At 45.0% G+C, this 18,199-nt stretch overlaps 1 protein-coding gene across 2 annotated transcripts in view; it reads left to right on the top strand.

Annotated features, from left to right (window-relative positions):
* WAPL (WAPL cohesin release factor) overlaps positions 1-18,199 on the top strand; it is a 138,364-nt gene that overhangs the window by 97,251 nt on the left and 22,914 nt on the right. For both annotated transcript variants that reach the window (XR_005582780.1, XM_039481314.1), the window contains exons 6-8: positions 14,120-14,272; positions 14,529-14,665; positions 17,110-17,221. Coding sequence is in view for 1 of the 2 variants with exons in the window: in XM_039481314.1 (XP_039337248.1) it covers positions 14,120-14,272; positions 14,529-14,665; positions 17,110-17,221 (402 nt within the window). In the remaining variant the exon portion in view is untranslated. The remainder of the gene's footprint in view (positions 1-14,119; positions 14,273-14,528; positions 14,666-17,109; positions 17,222-18,199) is intronic.

Here is an 18,199-nt window from a genome sequence, read left to right as displayed (position 1 = left end):
AGCAGTAGTTATGAGTTTTGTTAGTCCCGTTGGGCACTTAGCTGGGGACGGGGCATGCCCCAGTCCCCAGGCTTTAAGCCCTGCGATCGCTGCAAACAGCCCAGGCCCATGAGCAACCGTCATAGTAGCTGTCTCAGGTGCCTTGGTGAAGGGCACATAAGTGATGTGTCGAATCTGCAAGTCCTTTAAACCCAGGACTGAGAGAGAGTGTGAGATCAGACTCAAAGTGCTCCTGATGGAACCGGCACTCACTCTGGCCCCGGAGCAAAGGTCTGACTCAGCACCTAGCACCGCGGCATCGGGGCATAGTGCCCCGCCAGTGCCATCAACGAGCTGGCACTGATCCACAGCCCCGGCCAAGAAGCTGAAGAAGGCCGGCAGGGGATGGTCTCCTACTCCCCGCAAGGGGAAGGACAGGTCTGGGGATGAGCTAAGAGCTGCAGTGGGCGGCTCATCTCCCCTATCAGGAAGTCAGACTTCAGCTCATGTTGTGAGATGCAGCCCACCCCATTCCTTGCCTGGAAGCCTGGCCTTCATCAGCTTCAGGTGCTGTTGACAACTGAAGCACTCCAGACTGTGCAGGAGATCCTGACACTCCCAGTGCAGCCCACATCGGCCTCGGAGGTGTCGAGACCTAAGCCCTCCTTGGGACCTTTCCGTCCACCCCTTGCCCCAATGGTACCATTCCCCATTGTGGGGGACATCCCGCAACCACTCACCCGCTTGAAGCCGTCGTGTCTCGGAGTTAAGGAGGCAGACGCATCAGAGTTCTCTTTGGTCACCGGACCTTGGGCACTGGCAGTGGGATTCGAGGCAGACCTCGCCGGTTACCTGGCACAGACCCACAGAGGCACGCGCTCCTAAGCAGGAATGGCAAGACTGGCCATTTGTGTCACTGGAACACCATTACAGATTCCGTGAATGATTGGAGGACCGTAGCCGCGGGTCCCGCCAACGATCCCCGAGACAGATGTCACCGTATTCGGGGAGATCCTTCCCAGCCCGTGATACCTCCAGGTCCCACTCCTCATCCCGGTACTGGTCTCAAAGTGCAAGGCATGGATCGTTGGTCTCCCGTTGCTGCTCCGTCGAGTGCCGCTGGTCACCGAGGTCCCCATGGAGGCACATGTTCCGCTCGGACTGGTCCTCCTCTAGATGCAACTGCGATTATCGCCATGCACGGAGTTGCTGCTTCAGTGTATCCAGGTCATCGGATAGCAGTTGCTACGGATATGGCTCCAGTATGGAGCAAGGCTCCGTATCAGCAGAGCAGCTTCCTAGATCCTCGGTGCCTGCCTGCATCGTCGGTACCGAAGCCTTCCCTATGGCCTAGGCCCAGTGGCTGGCCCTGTGGTACCCCTGGAAACCATGGGGGTTCACCCAGCCCTCCCAGCCTGCCCTCTCGGTGTTTAGAGCCTTGCACAGGCCTATGGCCTCGATGACCAAACTCCCTCCAGTGCTTGAGGCCCCAGGGGATAAGACCTCGCAAGTCTATGTGGATGAAGGGAAACAGCCTGCTGGACCACCAGTGGGTGCTGTGGAACCCGCAGTACCAGCCACCACCGCCACCTCCTCATCACTGGACGAGGCCATCACAGAACCCCCTCACCTGGTTCCTCAGGATGACGCTAAGGCACTCCAGGAGCTGTTGAAGAGGGTCATGTCCAACCTTGGCCTGGAGGTGGAAGAGATGGAGGAGCAAGTGTACTCCTGTTCGATGTCCTCTCCTCCACAGGCCCTGCTAGGATGGCCCTTCCCCTTCACTCATAGACTCATAGACTTTAAGGTCAGAAGGGACCATTATGATCATCTAGTCTGACCTCCTGCACAATGCAGGCCACACAATCTCACCCATCCACTTCTATAACAAACCCCTAACCTATGTCTTAGTTATTGAAGTCCTCAAATTGTGGTTTGAAGACCTCAAGCTGCAGAGAATCCTCCAGCAAGTGACCTGTGCCCCATGCTGCAGAGGAAGGCGAAAAACCTCCAGGGCCTCTGCCAGTCTGCCCTGGAGGAAAATTCCTTCCCGACCCCAAATATGGCTATCAGTTAAACCCTGAGCATGTGGGCAAGACTCACCAGCCAGCACCCAGGAAAGAATTCTCTGTACAGTCTCTGTACAATTCAATGAACAGTCTCCACTCATCTGGATCGTGAACGATGTTGAGGGCTGCCATCACACCATCGATCTTGTTGCAGGCTACAAGATCACCTTCCATGAAGAAGAATGGGACGATCCTTTTGACGGTCACGGAACGTGGAAACCCTAACATCACCTGCCAGGAGATTCCACTGCTGTAGTCTGGAGCCCAACAGCTCTGCCTTACTCTTGGGTAGTTCCAAATCCCTGACAAGGTCATTCAGTTCACCTTGTGTTATGAGGTGTGGTTCAGAGGAGGAAGATGGGAGAAAATGTGGGTCCTGTGACATTGCTGGTTCAGGACCAGAAGTTTCATCCTCTTCCTCTTCCTCGTCTGACTCAAGTGAGAATGATTCTGGTGCATCAGGAACCGGCAGTCCTTCTCCGTGGGGTACTGGGTGTATAGCTGATGGAATGTTTGGATAATGCACAGTCCACTTTTTCTTCTTTGACACACCTTTCCCAACTGGAGGCACCATGCAGAAGTAACAATTGCTGGTATGATCTGTTGGCTCTCTCCAAATCATTGGCACTGCAAAAGGCATAGATTTCCTTTTCCTGCTCAACCACTGGCGAAGATTTGTTGCACAAGTATTGCAGCATATATGTGGGGCCCATCTCTTGTCCTGATCTCCAATTTTGCAGCCAAAATAAAGGTGATTGGCTTTCTTAATCATAGTGGTTATACTGCACTTTTGTGATGCAAAAGTCACTTCACCACAAACATAGCAGAAGTTATCTGCACTGTTCACACAAGTATGAGGCATCTCTGCTCACTTTGGCTAAACAGAAAAACTAGAGCCAATCAACAATTTTAAGCATCATTTTCGTTCTCAGTGACCCAGAATTAGTAACGTTTGACAAAATTTATTTCAGAAGCATTTTAGCTGTAGAGCAGTGTAATCAAAGATCAATTGCCAAATTAATTGCCAAAATTAGGCTACCCCATCATACCATCCTCTCCATAAACTTATCAAGCTTAGTCTTAAAGCCAGATATGTCTTTTGCCTTCACTACTCCCCTTGGAAGGCTGTTCCAGAACTTCACTCCTCTAATGGTTAGAAGCCTTCGTCTAATTTCAAGTCTAAACTTCCTAGTGTCCAGTTTATATCCATTTGTTCTTGTGTCCACATTGGTATTAAGCTTAAATAATTCCTCTCCCTCCCTAATATTTATCCTTCTGATATATTTATAAAGAGCAATCATATCCCCCCATAACCTTCTTTTGGTTAGGCTAAACAAGCCAAGCTCTTTGAGTCTCCTTTCATAAGACAGGTTTTCCATTTCTCGGATCATCCTAGTAGCCCGTCTCTGAACCTGTTCCAGTTTGAATTCATCCTTCTTAAACATGGGAGACCAGAACTGCACTCAGTATTCCAGATGAGGTCTCACCAATGCCTTGTATAACGGTACTAACACCTCCTTATCTTTGCTGGAAATACCTCGCCTGATGCATCCTAAAACTGCATTAGCTTTAACGGCCATATCACATTGGCAGCTCGTAGTCATCCTGTGATCAACCAATACTCCGAGGTCCTTCTCCTTCTCTGTTACTTCCAACTGATGTGTCCCCAGTTTATAACTAAAATTCTTGTTATTAATCCCTAAATCCATGACCTTGCACTTTTCACTAATAAATTTCATCATATTAGTATTACTCCAGTTTACAAGGTCATCCAGATCTTCCTGTATATCCTGGTTCTTCTCTGTGTTGGCAATACCTCCCAGCATTGTGTCATCCGCAAACTATATTAGCACATTCCCACTTTTTGTGCCAAGGTCAGTAATAAAAAGGTTAAATAAGATTGGCCCCAAAACTGATCCCCGAGGTACTCCACTAGTAACCTCCTGACAGTTCACCTTTCAGTATGACCTGTTGTAGTCTCCCCTTTAACCAGTTCCTTATCCACCTTTCAATTTTCACATTGATCCCCATCTTTTCCAATTTAACTAATAATTCCCCATGTGGAACCATGTCAAATGCCTTACTGAAATCGAGGTAAATTAGATCCACTGCGTTTCCTTTGTCTAAAAAATCTGTTACCTTCTCAAAGAAGGAGATCAGGTTGGTTTGGCCTTTTGTAAAACCATGTTGTATTTTGTCCCAATTACCATTGACCTCAGTGTCCTTAACTACTTTCTCCTTCAAAATTTTTTCCAAGACCTTACATACTACAGATGTCAAACTAACAGGCCTGTAATTACTCGGATCACTTTTTTCCCCTTTCTTAAAAATAGGAACTATGTTAGCAATTCTCCAGTCATATGGTACAACCCCTGAGTTTACTGATTCATTAAAAATTCTTGCTAATGGGGTTGCAATTTCATGTGCCAGTTCCTTTAATATTCTTGGATGAAGATTATCTGGCCCCCCTGATTTCTTCCCATTAAGCTGTTCAAGTTTGGCTTCTACCTCGGATGTGGTAATATCTACCTCCATATCCTCATTCCCATTTGTCATCCTACCATTATCCCTAAGCTCCTCATTAGCCTCATTAAAGACTGAGGCAAAGTATTTATTTAGATATTGGGCCATGCCTAGATTATCCTTAACCTCCATTCCATCCTCAGTGTTTAGCGGTCCCACTTCTTCTTTCTTTGTTTTCTTCTTATTTATATGGCTATAGAACCTTTTACAATAGGTTTTAATTCCCTTTGCAAGGTCCAACTCTACATGGCTTTTAGCCTTTCTCACTTCATTCCTACATGTTCTGACCTCAATAAGGTAGCTTTCCTTGCTGATCCCACCCATCTTCCACTCCTTGTCGGCTTTCTGCTTTTTCTTAATCACCTCTCTGAGATGCTTGCTCATCCAGCTTGGTCTACAACTCCTGCCTATGATTTTTTCCCCTTTCTTGGGATGCAGGGTTCTGATAGTTTCTGCAACTTTGACTTGAAGTAATTCCAGGCCTCCTCCGCCTTTAGATCCCCAAGTTCTTCAGTCCAGTCCACTTCCCTAACTAATTTCCTTAATTCTTTAAAGTTAGCCCCTTTGAAATAAAAAACCCAGTCCCAGATCTATGTTTGTTTATCCTTCCATCTAGTTTGAACTTAATTAGCTCATGATCACTCGAACCAAGGTTGTCCCCTACAACCATTTCTTCTATGAGGTCCTCACTACTCACCAAAACCAAATCTAAAATGGCATCCCCTCTTGTTGGTTCTTCAACTACTTGGTGAAGAAATCCATCAGCTATCACATCCAGAAAAATCTGAGCCCTATTATTGTTACTAGCACTTGTCCTCCAGTCTATATCTGGGAAGTTAAAGTCTCCCATGATCACACAATTCCCATTAGTGTTTACTTCATTAAAAACATTAAAGAGGTCTCTATCCATATCCAAATCAGATCCAGGTGATCTGTAGCACACCCCAAGCACTATCTCAGGGAGGCTCTAGTAGCTTTCTTTCCCAATGTGATTTTTGCCCAGACAGACTGTCTTATCTATTCCATCACTTCTTATTTCTTTACAGTTAACCTCATCATTGATATACAATGCTACTCCACCACCTTTGCCTTTATTTCTGTCTTTTCTAAACAGCACATACCCTTGAATACCTGTACTCCAGTCATGACTACTATTCCACCATGTTTCTGTTATCCCTATAATAGCCAGTTTCACTTCCTGCACCAGTAGCTCTAGTTCCTCCATCTTGTTACCTAGGCTTCTCGCATTAGTGTACAGACATCTTAATTTTTGCCATTTGGCTTCACTGACATTCTTTACCCGGTTAGGCACAGACATTCTACCACCAGTATCACCTATTAGACTGGTATCTACACTACCCTTCCTCTTTATGTCCATTCTCCTGCCCACAGCTGTATCCTCTCTTACTTTGTTTTCTTCCCTTTCAGTGTTAAATTCTGGCGTGGAGATTACCTGGACATCTTCCAACCATCTCCCCCAAACTCCTAGTTTAAAGCTCTCTCAATCAGTTGTGCCATCCTCCATCCTAGAAGTCTATTTCCCTCCTTACTCAGGTGAAGTCCATCCTGAGAGAACAGTCCTCTGTCATGAATGCTTCCCAGTGGCCGTACATCCCAAAGCCCTCCTTATAGCACCACTGCCTGAGCCATCTGTTGATCGCCATAATCTTGTCACACCTTTGTTGCCCTTCTCTAGGAACAGGCAAAATCCCATTGAAGATCACCTGAGCCTTGATTTCCTTAAGCATTTTCCCCAGTCTGGCATAGCCTCCCTTGATACGTTCCAGCGAGAATCTAGCTGTATCATTCGTTCCCACGTGAAGGACAATCAACAGATTCTTTCCTGCTCCCATTAGGATCCTTTTCAGCCTCAGGTCCACATCCCGTATCTTGGCACCCGGCAGACAGCACACCCTTCTGTTCTCCGGATCAGCTCTAGTTACAGGCCTGTCTATTCTTCTCAGTAAGGAGTTCCCAATCACGTAGATCTGCCTTTTCCTGGTGACAGTGTGATTCTCTGGTCTATCCCCTGCTCCCACTGGCTGCAAGTCCTCTTGATTCCTATTCACTCTTGCAATCCTCTGCAACCCATTCCGTATCCTCCTGGGGCTCATATTTGGTGTTGTCTCCATTGACTCTTCCCTGCTTCATAGAATCATAGAATCTCAGGCTTGGAAGGGACCTCAGGAGGTCATCTAGTCCAACCCCTTGCTCAAAGCAGGACCAAACCCAACTAAATCATCCCAGCCAGGGCTTTGTCAAGCCTGACCTTAAAAACCTCTAAGGAAGGAGATTCTACCACCTCCCTAGGTAACCCATTCCAGTTCTTCACCACTGTACTAGTGAAAAAGTTTTTCCTAATGTCCTTGAGACCATTACTCCTTGTTCTGTCATCTTCTACCACTGAGAACAGTCTAGATCCATCCGCTTTGGAACCCCCTTTCAGGTAGTTGAAAGCAGCTATCAAATCCCCCCTCATTCTTCTCTTCTGCAGTCTAAACAATCTCAATTCCCTCAGCCTCTCCTCGTAAGTGATGTGCTCCAGCCCCCTAATCATTTTTGTTGCCCTCCGCTGGACTCTCTCCAATTTATCCACATCCTTCTTGTAGTGTGGGGCCCAAAACTGGACACAGTACTCCAAATGAGGCCTCACCAGTGCTGAATAGAGGGGAATGATCACATCCCTCGATCTGCTGGAAATGCCCCTACTTATACAACCCAAAATGCCATTAGCCTTCTTGGCAACAAGGGCACACTGTTGACTCATATTCAGCTTTACGTCCACCGTAATCCCTAGGTCCTTTTCTGCAGAACTGCTGCCCAGCCATTCGGTCCCTAGTCTGTAGCAGTGCATGGGATTCTTCCGTCCTAAGTGCAGGACTCTGCACTTGTCCTTGTTGAACCTCATCATATTTCTTTTGGCCCAATCCTCTAATTTGTCTAGGTCCCTCTGTATTCTATCCCTACCCTCCAGCGTATCAATCACTCCTCCCAGTTTAGTGTCATCTGCAAACTTGCTAAGGGTGCAGTCCACACCATCCTCCAGATCGTTAATGAAGATATTGAACAAAACCGGCCCCAGCACCGACCCTTGGGGCACTCCACTTGATACCGGCTGCCAACTAGACATGGAACCATTGATCACTACCCGTTGAGCCCGACCATCTAGCCAGTTCTCTATCCACCTTACCGTCCATTCATCCAGCCCAGACTTCTTTAACTTGCTGGCAAGAATACTGTGGGAGACTATATCAAAAGCTTTGCTAAAGTCCAGAAATAGCACATCCACTGCTTTCCCCTCATCCACAGAGCCTGTTATCTCATCATAGAAGGCAATTAGGTTAGTCAGGCATGACTTGCCCTTGGTGAATCCATGCTGACTGTTCCTGATCACTTTCCCCTCCTTTAAGTGGTTCAGAATTGATTCCTTGAGGACCTGTTCCATGATTTTTCCAGGGACTGAGGTGAGACTGACTGGCCTGTAGTTCCCTGGATCTTCCTTCTTCCCTTTTTTAAAGATGGGCACTACACTAGCTTTTTTCCAGTCATCCGGGACCTCCCCCGATCACCATGATTTTTCAAAGATAATGGCCAATGGCTCTGCAGTCTCATCGGCCAACTCCTTTAGCACCCTCGGATGCAGCGCATCCGGCCCCATGGACTTGTGCTTGTCCAGCTTTTCTAAATAGTCCCGAACTACTTCTTTCTCCACAGAGAGCTGGTCACCTCCTCCCCATACCGTGCTGCAGAGTGCAGCTGTCTGGGAGCTGACCTTGTCTGTGAAGACAGAGGCAAAAAAAGCATTGAGTTCACTAGCGTTCTCCACATCCTCTGTCACTAGGTTCCCTCCCTCATTCAGCAAGGGGCCCACACTTTCCTTGACTTTCTTCTTGTTGCTAACATACCTGAAGAAACCCTTCTTGTTACTCCCAACATCTCTGGCTAGCTGCAACTCCAAGTGTGATTTGGCCTTCCTAATTTCACTCCTGCATGCCTGAGCAATACTTTTATACTCCTCCCTGGTTATTTGTCCAATCTTCCACTTCTTGTAAGCTGTTTTTTTGTGTTTAAGACGAGCAAGGATTTCACTGTTAAGCCAAGCTGGTCGCCTGCCATATTTACTTTTCTTCCTACACGTCGGGATGGTTTGTTCCTGCAACCTCAATAAGGATTCTTTAAAATACAGCCAGCTTTCCTCGACTCCTTTCCCCGTCATGTTATTCTCCCAGGGGACCTTGCCCATCAGTTCCCTGAGGGAGTCGAAGTCTGCTTTTCTGAAGTCCAGGGTCTCTGTTCTACTGCTCTCCTTTCTTCCTTGTGTCAGGATTCTGAACTCGACCATCTCATGGTCACTGCCTCCCAGGTTCCCATCCACTATTGCTTCCTCTACTATTTCTTCCCTGTTTGTGAGCAGCAGGTCAAGAAGAGCTTTTCCCCTAGTTGGTTCCTCCAGCACTTGCACCAGGAAATTGTCCCCTACACTTTCCAGAAACTTCCTGGATTGTCTGTGCACTGCTGTATTGCTCTCCCAGCAGATATCGGGGTGATTAAAGTCACCCATGAGAACCAGGGCCTGTGATCTAGCAACTTCTGTTAGTTGCTGGAAGAAAGCCTCATCCACTTCATCCCCCTGGTCTGGTGGTCTGTAGCAGACTCCCACCACGACATCACCCTTGTTGTTCATACTTCTAAATTTAATCCACAGACTCTCAGGTTTTTCTGCAGTTTCATACTGGAGCTCTGAGCAGTCATACTGCTCTCTTACATACAACTCAACTCCTCCACCTTTTCTGCCCTTCCTATCCTTCCTGAACAGTTTATATCCATCCATGACAGTACTCCAATCATGTGAGTCATCCCACCAAGTCTCTGTTATTCCAATTACATCATAATTCCTTGACTGTGCCAGGACTTCTAGTTCTCCCTGCTTGTTCCCCAGGCTTCTTGCATTTGTGTATAGGCATGTAAGATAACTCACTGATTGTCCTGGTGTCCCAGTATGGGGCTGGAGCCCTCCCCTCTTGCACTCACCTACTTGTGCTTTCTCCCGATATCCCACTTCCCCACTTACCTCAGGGCTTTGGTCTCCTTCCCCCGGTGAACCTAGTTTAAAGCCCTCCTCACTAGGTTAGCCAGCCTGCTTGCAGAGATGCTCTTCCCTCTCTTCGTGAGGTGGAGCCCGTCTCTGCCTAGCAATCCTTCTTGGAAGACCATCCCATGGTCAAAGAATCCAAACCCTTCTCCCCGACACCATCTGCGTAGCCATTCGTTGTTTTCCACTATTCGACGGTCTCTACCCTGGCCTTTTCCTGCCACAGGGAGGATAGACAAGAACACCACTTGCGCCTCAAACTCCTTTATCCTTCTTCCCAGAGCCACGTAGTCTGCAGTGATACGCTCAAGGTCATTCTTGGCAGTATCATTGGTGCCCACGTGGAGAAGCAGGAAGGGGTAGCGATCCAAGGGCTTGATGAGTCTCGGCAGTCTCTCCGTCACATCATGAATCCTAGCCCCTGGCAAGCAGCACACCTCTCGGTTTTCCCGGTCAGGGCAACAGATAGATGACTCAGTCCCCCTGAGGAGAGAGTCCCCGACCACCACCATCCTCCTCCTCCTCCTCTTGGGAGTGGTGGTCGTGGAACCCCCATCCCTAGGACGGCGCATCTCATGCCTTCCAATCAGTGGAGTCTCCTTCTGCTCTGTTCCCTCAGATGTATCATCCACTCCACTTTCTGCACTAGTACCTGCGGAGAGAACATGAAAACGGTTGCTCACCTGCATCTGTGTTTCTGGTACATGGACGTTTCTGGTACTCTTTCCTCTTCTGGAAGTCACATGCCGCCAATTATCTTCGCTGGCCTTCTGTCCCCGCTGCGTAGCCTGCTCTGAATCTTCAGAACATTGTGCCCGCTGAAGCTGATCCTGACGTCTATCCAGGAAATCCTCATTTTCTTTTATGGAACGCAGGGTTGATATTCGTTTCTCCAGACCTTGAATCTTCTCTTCCAATATGAAGATCAGCTTTCACTTTGTACAGACAAAGTCACTTCTATCCTGTGGAAGGAAGACAAACATGGTGCATCCTGTGCAGGTCACAACAGCGGATCGCTCAGCATCCATAGTCTCTTCCTTCTAAGAGCTTCCTTACTTGTGGCAGAGGCTACTCAGAGGAACCTGCGAGGGGGGGCCTCAGTAGGCTCTCTCCAGGCGAACTCCCTACTTCCTGTAGGACTAGCTGCTCTTCTCTTTTTCCTTGCCCTCTCGCCTTCAGTGACCACCTGCTGTGCCCCTCCTTCATTTTCCAACTCTGCAAACCTGTTCCTGAGCTCTATTTCTCCTTCACTGGCCCGTCTTTTCCTCTGCCTGGTTCTCTTAGTCACATGCTTCCATCGTCCACTTTCTTCACCCAGCAGTCTCCCCTCAGAATGCTTTGGTCCTGCTTCCATCTGCAAGCCTGAGCTTATCCCTTCAGCCTCCTCATGTCTTTGCTCCATCATCCGCTCGAATCCCCTTCTAAACTCAACCAGAGTTTCCACCTGCCTCTCCAGTCCTCGGATCTTTTCTTTCATCAGCTCTATCAGGCGGCACTTCATGCAGATGAATCTCTCTTCAGGTACCTCCTCCAGGATCATGTACATGCCGCAGCTTCCACATCCAGACATCCGCATTGTGTCTTTCACTGCAGCCTCTCTATCGGTCATAGCCTTCCCACCTAAAACCTGTTAGTCCAAGAAACACAAACCAAAACAAACCCCCAGCAGGCACCAGAACACCGGCAGACCACCACCCACTCCCTTCACTAGGCTGTCAGTTCCTCTGCCTAAGTCTCTAAGTCTCCCCCACAAACTCCCACTGAAACTCCCCTGTTTACAGCTCTGTTTGCTGGCTGCTGTGCCACTGCAGTAGTCTGTGCCGGTGCCTGCTTGGCTGGCTACCTTTATAGGATCCCTAAGCAGAGAAGACCCACCCCCTAATCAGGGCTCAGCTTCTCTCCCAGCACACTGCCCCTACCAAACTACAAAATACAATACACAAAATACAACCACCTGCTCCTCCAACAGAACTCCCACTGAAACTCCCCTGTTTACAGCTCTGTTTGCCAGCTGCTGTGCCGCTGCTGCTGTCTATGCCGCTGCCTGGCTGGCTGGCTACCTTTATAGGACCCCAAAAGGGGTATTGAAGATATCCAACGCCTTGTGGCAAACCCCCTCCTCTCTGCCCCCCATTTCCAAACAGGTAGAAGGTAAGTACTTTGTCCCAACTAAGGGGCATGAGTACCTTTACTCTCATCCTGCCAAAAATTCCCTGGTGGTCGAGGCAGTTAACCACAGGGAATGCCAGGGGCTCCCCGGAGCTACCCCCAAAAATAAAGACTCTAAGAGACTGGACTTGTTCGGATGGAAAATTTATTCCTCGTCTAGCTTACAGCTGAGAGTGGCCAACCACCGGGCCCTCCTTGGCTGCTGTGACTTTAATATGCTGCAAACCGCAAGCAAGTGCGAGAATGTCCTCCCAGAAGGTTCCCGTAAAGAATTCCAGGCAATCTTCAGTAAGGGCATGGCCGCTGCCAGGGCGGCCCTTCAAGTGGCGTCTGACGCAGCAGACTCCGCCGCCTGCAGCATAGCATCTGCCATCTACCTGTGGCGAGCATCCTGGCTGCTCCTCTCTGGTTTGTCCTCCAAGGCTCAGCAGTTGATTCAGGACCTCCCCTTCGATGTCTAGGCCCCGTTTGCAGAGCAGGCAGACAACAAATTACATGGGTGAAGGACTCCCAAACAACCCTAAAGACCCTGGGGTTCTACATTCCGGTCCCGGCATGTAAGCGGTTCAAACTGCAACTGCCCCAGGGGCAAGGAAGCCAGCCCCGGCAGGACCCGCCACACAAAATCCCCAAGGGCTATAGGCTGCACATGAGCCACCCGCCTCTGCACAGTCAGGCTGGACCCACTCCAAGTAAGGAGCTAAAAAGTCATTTTGATGATACGCCCAAGGGCGACCTACCAGTCTATTCCCTGGATCTGATTTTTCCCAATTTTTGGCAACCACCTTTCCTCCCAGCATGGTCAGTGATAACTTCGGACTGCTGGGTCCTCAGTATGGTGGCACACAGCTACACCCTCCAATTTATTTCCACTCTTCCCCCCCGCCACCCCTTTCCATCTTTAGGGACTCTTCTCACAAGAGTCTTCTCGAGCAGGTGGTTCAGGGGTCTTACAGCTGGGGGCAGTGGAGGAAGTCCTGCCTCTTTACTGGAACAAGGGTTTCTATTTCCATTATTTTCTAATCCCAAAGGCCAAGGGTGGTCTGTGTCCCATCCTGGACCTGCAAGACTTCAACAGATACCTAAAGAAGCTAAAGTTTCACATGGTCTCCCTGGCATCTGTTATCCTCTCCCTGGATCTAGGAGACCGGTATGCCGCCCTTGACCTGAAAGTTGCATACTTTCACATAGTGATCTTTCCAGGACACACATGCTTTCTCTGTTTTACGGTTGGTTTGGCCCACTACTTGATTGTGGTCCTTCTGTTTGGCCTGGCTACAGCACCAAGGATGTTTACCAAGTGCATGGCAGTAGTTGCGGCCTACCTCAGGCGTTGGGGTATCCAGATTTACCTGTACCTCAACGACTGGTTGGTCAAAGGCAACTCCAAGCCTCAGGTCCAACACAACATCACTGTACTATAAGCCATGTGTCACTCCTTGGGACTCTATTGGTCACCCACAAACAGTCCACATTAGTTCATGTTCAAAGGATAAAATTCATAGGTGCCGTGCATAAAATATAAATGTGAGTACATATAAAAACCAGTGCAGGAAGAATTCCATTAATTTGTGGAAGCATCCTAAATCTATTGAGGTTTCCACAGTGCCCCACAACACTTCCTCTATACATGTTCTCTTATGCTAGGGAAGAAGCTGGGAAGCCTGCCTCCTGCATACAGGAAGCATTTTCAGTGGTCAACGGCAGGAGACAAATCTCCTGCTAGCTGCAGCCACAACTAGAACAACAGCCTCTAGTAACCAGTGGTGAGAAATTTAGGTAATATAATTTCCAACCCACCTGTGTTGGGACAAAGGTAAAAATTCAGTGTCATACCCATATCAGGACTAGTGGAAAGTGTGCTAATGGCTGGATATAGCAAGCAGCTCAGTAATGCTTGGAGCCTCCAGGAAGTAAGATGGTCAGTGTAGTAGTAAGAGGCAACAAAGAATTTAAACTTTTTTTTTTTTAAGACCAAACTTGGTAATTTTACCTTCCCTGGTGATCAGTTAAAGTTAATCAGTGCAAAAGATTCCATCTGCTCTTTTAATTTTGAAGTCCCACCAGATCCTGTCTCTCTCTTCCTTAAATAAAGTTTTTTATATTTAAAGTACCATTTAAGTGATCTGGCATATTCCAGATTTGATGAATGGTGCAGGTACACCTCTGTCTTAGAAAACCCAAGATTTGAATTTGAACTTTCACACTCGGCTCTATTTCCGTATGTATTTGGTATATGTTTGCACACTCAAAACATCTGCCCATTTAAGCACTTTCTTATTGATAGGTAAGGCTATCGTCAAAGGAGGCAGTTCATAAAGATGATGGAGTTTTTAAGGCTCCTGCACCACCTCCCAAAGTGATAAAAACTGTAACAATACCTACTCAGCCCTATCAAGAGATAGTAACTGCATTGAAATGTAGGAAAGAAGACAAAGAAGTAAGTATTTTCAAGAAATTTTTAAGGTAATTATTGGTATTTCTAATATATACTGAAGGAATAGTGTCAAAGTGAGGCTTTAGCTTTCATCATTAAAGTTAATGGTTTTATGTCTGATTAGCTGGATGACCTAAATTGTCTTCAGTAAAATATTAATTAAAATTTGTTTCATTTTTTAAAGATAACATTAAATGTTAATTTTATAATCTGTCCCAACAGCAATTTATTCTGTTCAAAATATATTTGTATCTTCCAGTTATACACTGTTGTTCAGCATGTAAAGCACTTCAATGATGTAGTGGAATTTGGTGAAAATCAAGAGTTCACAGATGATATTGAGTACTTGCTAAGCGGACTGAAGAGCAATCAGCCTCTAAACACACGTTGCCTTAGGTGAGAGATATTAACATAAAATATCTTGTATATATTTATTGTATTCAAAGGAAAAAAGTGAGTTAAATATATTTGTATTAAATATGGGATCTGACTTTTAAAATGTTGTTAGTAGTTACCTGGAGTTTCTGCTGCCTGGAACAAAAAAACAAACAAAAAAATACATCTGAAAATATTGGAGACGACATTTACAGAATATCAAGAGTATGAATGTATAATGTGGGGAAGGATAAAAGAGAATTTTGTGCAGTAAAATTACATCCCCAGATTTACTATTGTACTGCTTGACGACAAAGATTACACTTTAACTATCCACTGTTCTTTAAAAGAAAATTCAGTTTTTAAAATAATTATTTATATATGTGGAAAGCATCCCCAGACACTTACTGACAGTGATAATATAATATCATGCTGAAGTTTCCTTCATTCTGCCAACAGTCTGTTCTTTATTTCCTATTGAAAATGCCATAGCCAACACTGGTGCTCACTGCAACTTTTGCAGGCCTGGGGTTAACTAGCAATCCTTGTTAGAATTCTGGAGCAATGTAAAATATGAACATTAGATTATAATCAGTCTTTTTTGTTAAATTTTGCTCATCTCTAGATTTGCATCTTGCATTGTACAATTAAATCCTGTTAACAAAAATGGAATTAGATGTATAAATTCTCGTGTTGAAAATATTTATTCATGATCACTGTTTGTTTTCTACAGTTTGTGGATCTAAAAAACCAAAGAGAATGGTTCTTTAGCAATTTAAAAAAAAAAATCCCTTTTATCTTCCATACTGGTATAATTCTTTGTGTACAGCTGTGGCAAAACTGCAATTATCGTAGAAGAAAACCTTGAACTGTAGATTTAGATGACAGTGAAATTTTATTTGGCATCCTGAGATGTATCAAAAACAGCTATAGAACTTTAAAAAGCAGATATTAAATCAACCGTTTCCTCCAGGTAACTCAACAAATTGCAGTAGTGTTGATTGATTTAACATAACTTGCAGAAATCTCAATGCTCCTGTTTGCGTTATTTATATATGCAATTATGTAAATAAACAATATAACTAAGAATTTTAGAATTAAGTTATTCACATTAGGGATGCAAAATGTTAACCAGTAAGCATTAGTCTTACTGGTTAACCCGCCTTAACCGTTAACCCCTGGACTGGCCAGCCGACCCCAGCAGCCCTGCGCCAGCTGGAGTGGGCCCGGCCCTTGCCGCTTAATCAGATAACTGTTTAAATATTTTAAAATCGTTAACTTCTTAAACTGTATTTACATCCCTAATTCACATTCAATACACAATAAACTTCCAGAATTCTTTTAAATCTTGTTATTTACTTCTAAAGTTATATAGGGTCTAACTTGTACTCATTGGAGGAAAGTTCAGTCAACGAATTGCAAGGTGTGTGTGTGTTCCAAAGAAAACGATATATGGGGTTAAGGATAGCAGTAGACTTAGGGGAATTAGAAGCCTTGTTGTCTAGCTGAACCTCTTTGAATGCTGTTGCTATGATTGGAGTCTGTAAAAGATCTAAACGTGATGTTCTCATATGATTTTTAAAGGTTGCTTTGGTTTTATAGAAGATTTTTTTATTTCTCTTGCGCCTTTGGAGACATTTAAGCTTTTAATTTATTATTATAAAGGTAAGAAAGCCTTAAAACAAAACTGAGTGCTAAGAAACTTCACACATTTTAAAGGAACACTTTTGTAAAACCTAGATGGTAGGCTGTGCTGGGAAGAGAAGGAACAAAAACACCCCCAAATCCATGACTACCCATTATAAGCTGGCATTTTGAATATGGACACGGGAGGGAGTAAAAGAGAGGTGTGCGTACCTGATGATTTGGTGGGCAGAGCCCTCTTTTTCCTCTAGTTCAAAAGTGATTTGTTGGGTTATTCCAGACTTTCCCCACCAAAATCCAATCCTCCATCTGGCCTCAGATTAGCTATGTGAAACTTCAGGATAAATTGATATTTCACAATATTGCATGGGGAGGAGGGATTACAAATAGTTAGGCATATAATAGAAACAGTTTTTTAACTTTTAACCAGGGTGTCAGTTCACAATACACTTTTCTTGATCCTCTTCACCAAGTTGGTGTGTCTTACTGCTGAAGGTTTTTCTTTCAGCTAAAAGTTGTTCCTAAAACACTTGATGTTATCCATTTGCAACCCTATTGTAGCTAACATTAAAAGAAGAAACAAGACTTAGCCCAATATGAGTAAGCAATTCTAAAACAGAATGCTACATATCTTCGCCATTAGAGATTGGCGGTAAACCGTACAAGAATATATATATAACAAGCCTTTTTATCAGCCCACAAATAGTTGGATTTTCTGATGTAAACATATTAATGTTCATTAGACTTGTTTACTTAACTAGCCTTTTTTAAAATACATGTAGTCACTTTCAGACATGTTAATGCCTGTCTGTTTTTTCCAGTGTTATTAGCTTGGCGACAAAGTGCGCCATGCCTAGTTTCCGAATGCACCTGAGAGCACATGGAATGGTAGCCATGGTCTTCAAAACACTGGATGACTCCCAACACCACCAGGTATTCAAATTTCATGTATTCTATGTAATTGGTTAGTTTCAAGTCACATTGGGATTGATATACGTAAATTAATGGAGATGGTAGAAATATAGAAATTTATTTATTAGGTTTTTAGTATAGATTGATTGCATTTGTTTAGCATTTTTCTGGAAATATTGGCCAGACTTTAGAAGTCTACACAGAAATATAACATGGGAAATTCAAGAGAGTTCATGTGTTCTCTTGTGTGCAAAGATGGCAAAAACTCTTGTTTTCTCTTCCCCCCCCCCCCCCGCCCCATCCTTCCCCACACACTTTTTTGAGGCTTGATAACGCTTGTTTAAAATTCATAGTCTTAAAAACTTTGGTTCTGAGTTTAGGTTTATGATTTCAAATCTTTATCCATTTTAAATTTATTCATTACATTTAGTTTAAAAGTAGTACTTAGAAAAGTTAACACTAATATTCTATTTTTCTTTCCAATTTCATTGTCGTAAAAATAAAGAATAATCCAGATATTTATCTCTGAACTTAAACTCATCAGTGTAAAAATAGCTTGAATGTAGATATTCTCCTTTTTTCCTTTGTAGTTGTCTACAGTGTGTACATGCTATGTTAGTGTTCTTAAGCAGTGCTGTAAGTTTTAGGGTGGCACAGCATTAACTAGTAATGAAAGATCTTGAAAGAAGTCAGCTACCCTAACCAGTGAGATGAAACTGAAGCTATATGAGTTTTCCTGTTCACCCAAACGTCACAAATTGGGTTCAACTTCAGTGGAAACCATTTCTAAGACTTGTAGCTGCCATTATTTTTGTCCCCAAGACATTTGTGGAAAATGCCATGAGGAGGGATTGTTACAGAAGCTGATTTTGGAAACCTCCATTTGATCCTTTGTGTAGTTAATAAATCTCGAAGTCCAACGAGCTGTTTCTTTGACATTTCTTGTATGTTGACTTGACAAAATACATGGGAGAATAATGTTGAATTTGCTGTCTTCCC

The sequence above is a fragment of the Mauremys reevesii genome, linkage group 7 (assembly GCF_016161935.1).
Source record: "Mauremys reevesii isolate NIE-2019 linkage group 7, ASM1616193v1, whole genome shotgun sequence".
NCBI lineage: Eukaryota > Metazoa > Chordata > Testudines > Geoemydidae > Mauremys > Mauremys reevesii.
This window is presented reverse-complemented; position numbering and strand designations above follow the sequence as displayed.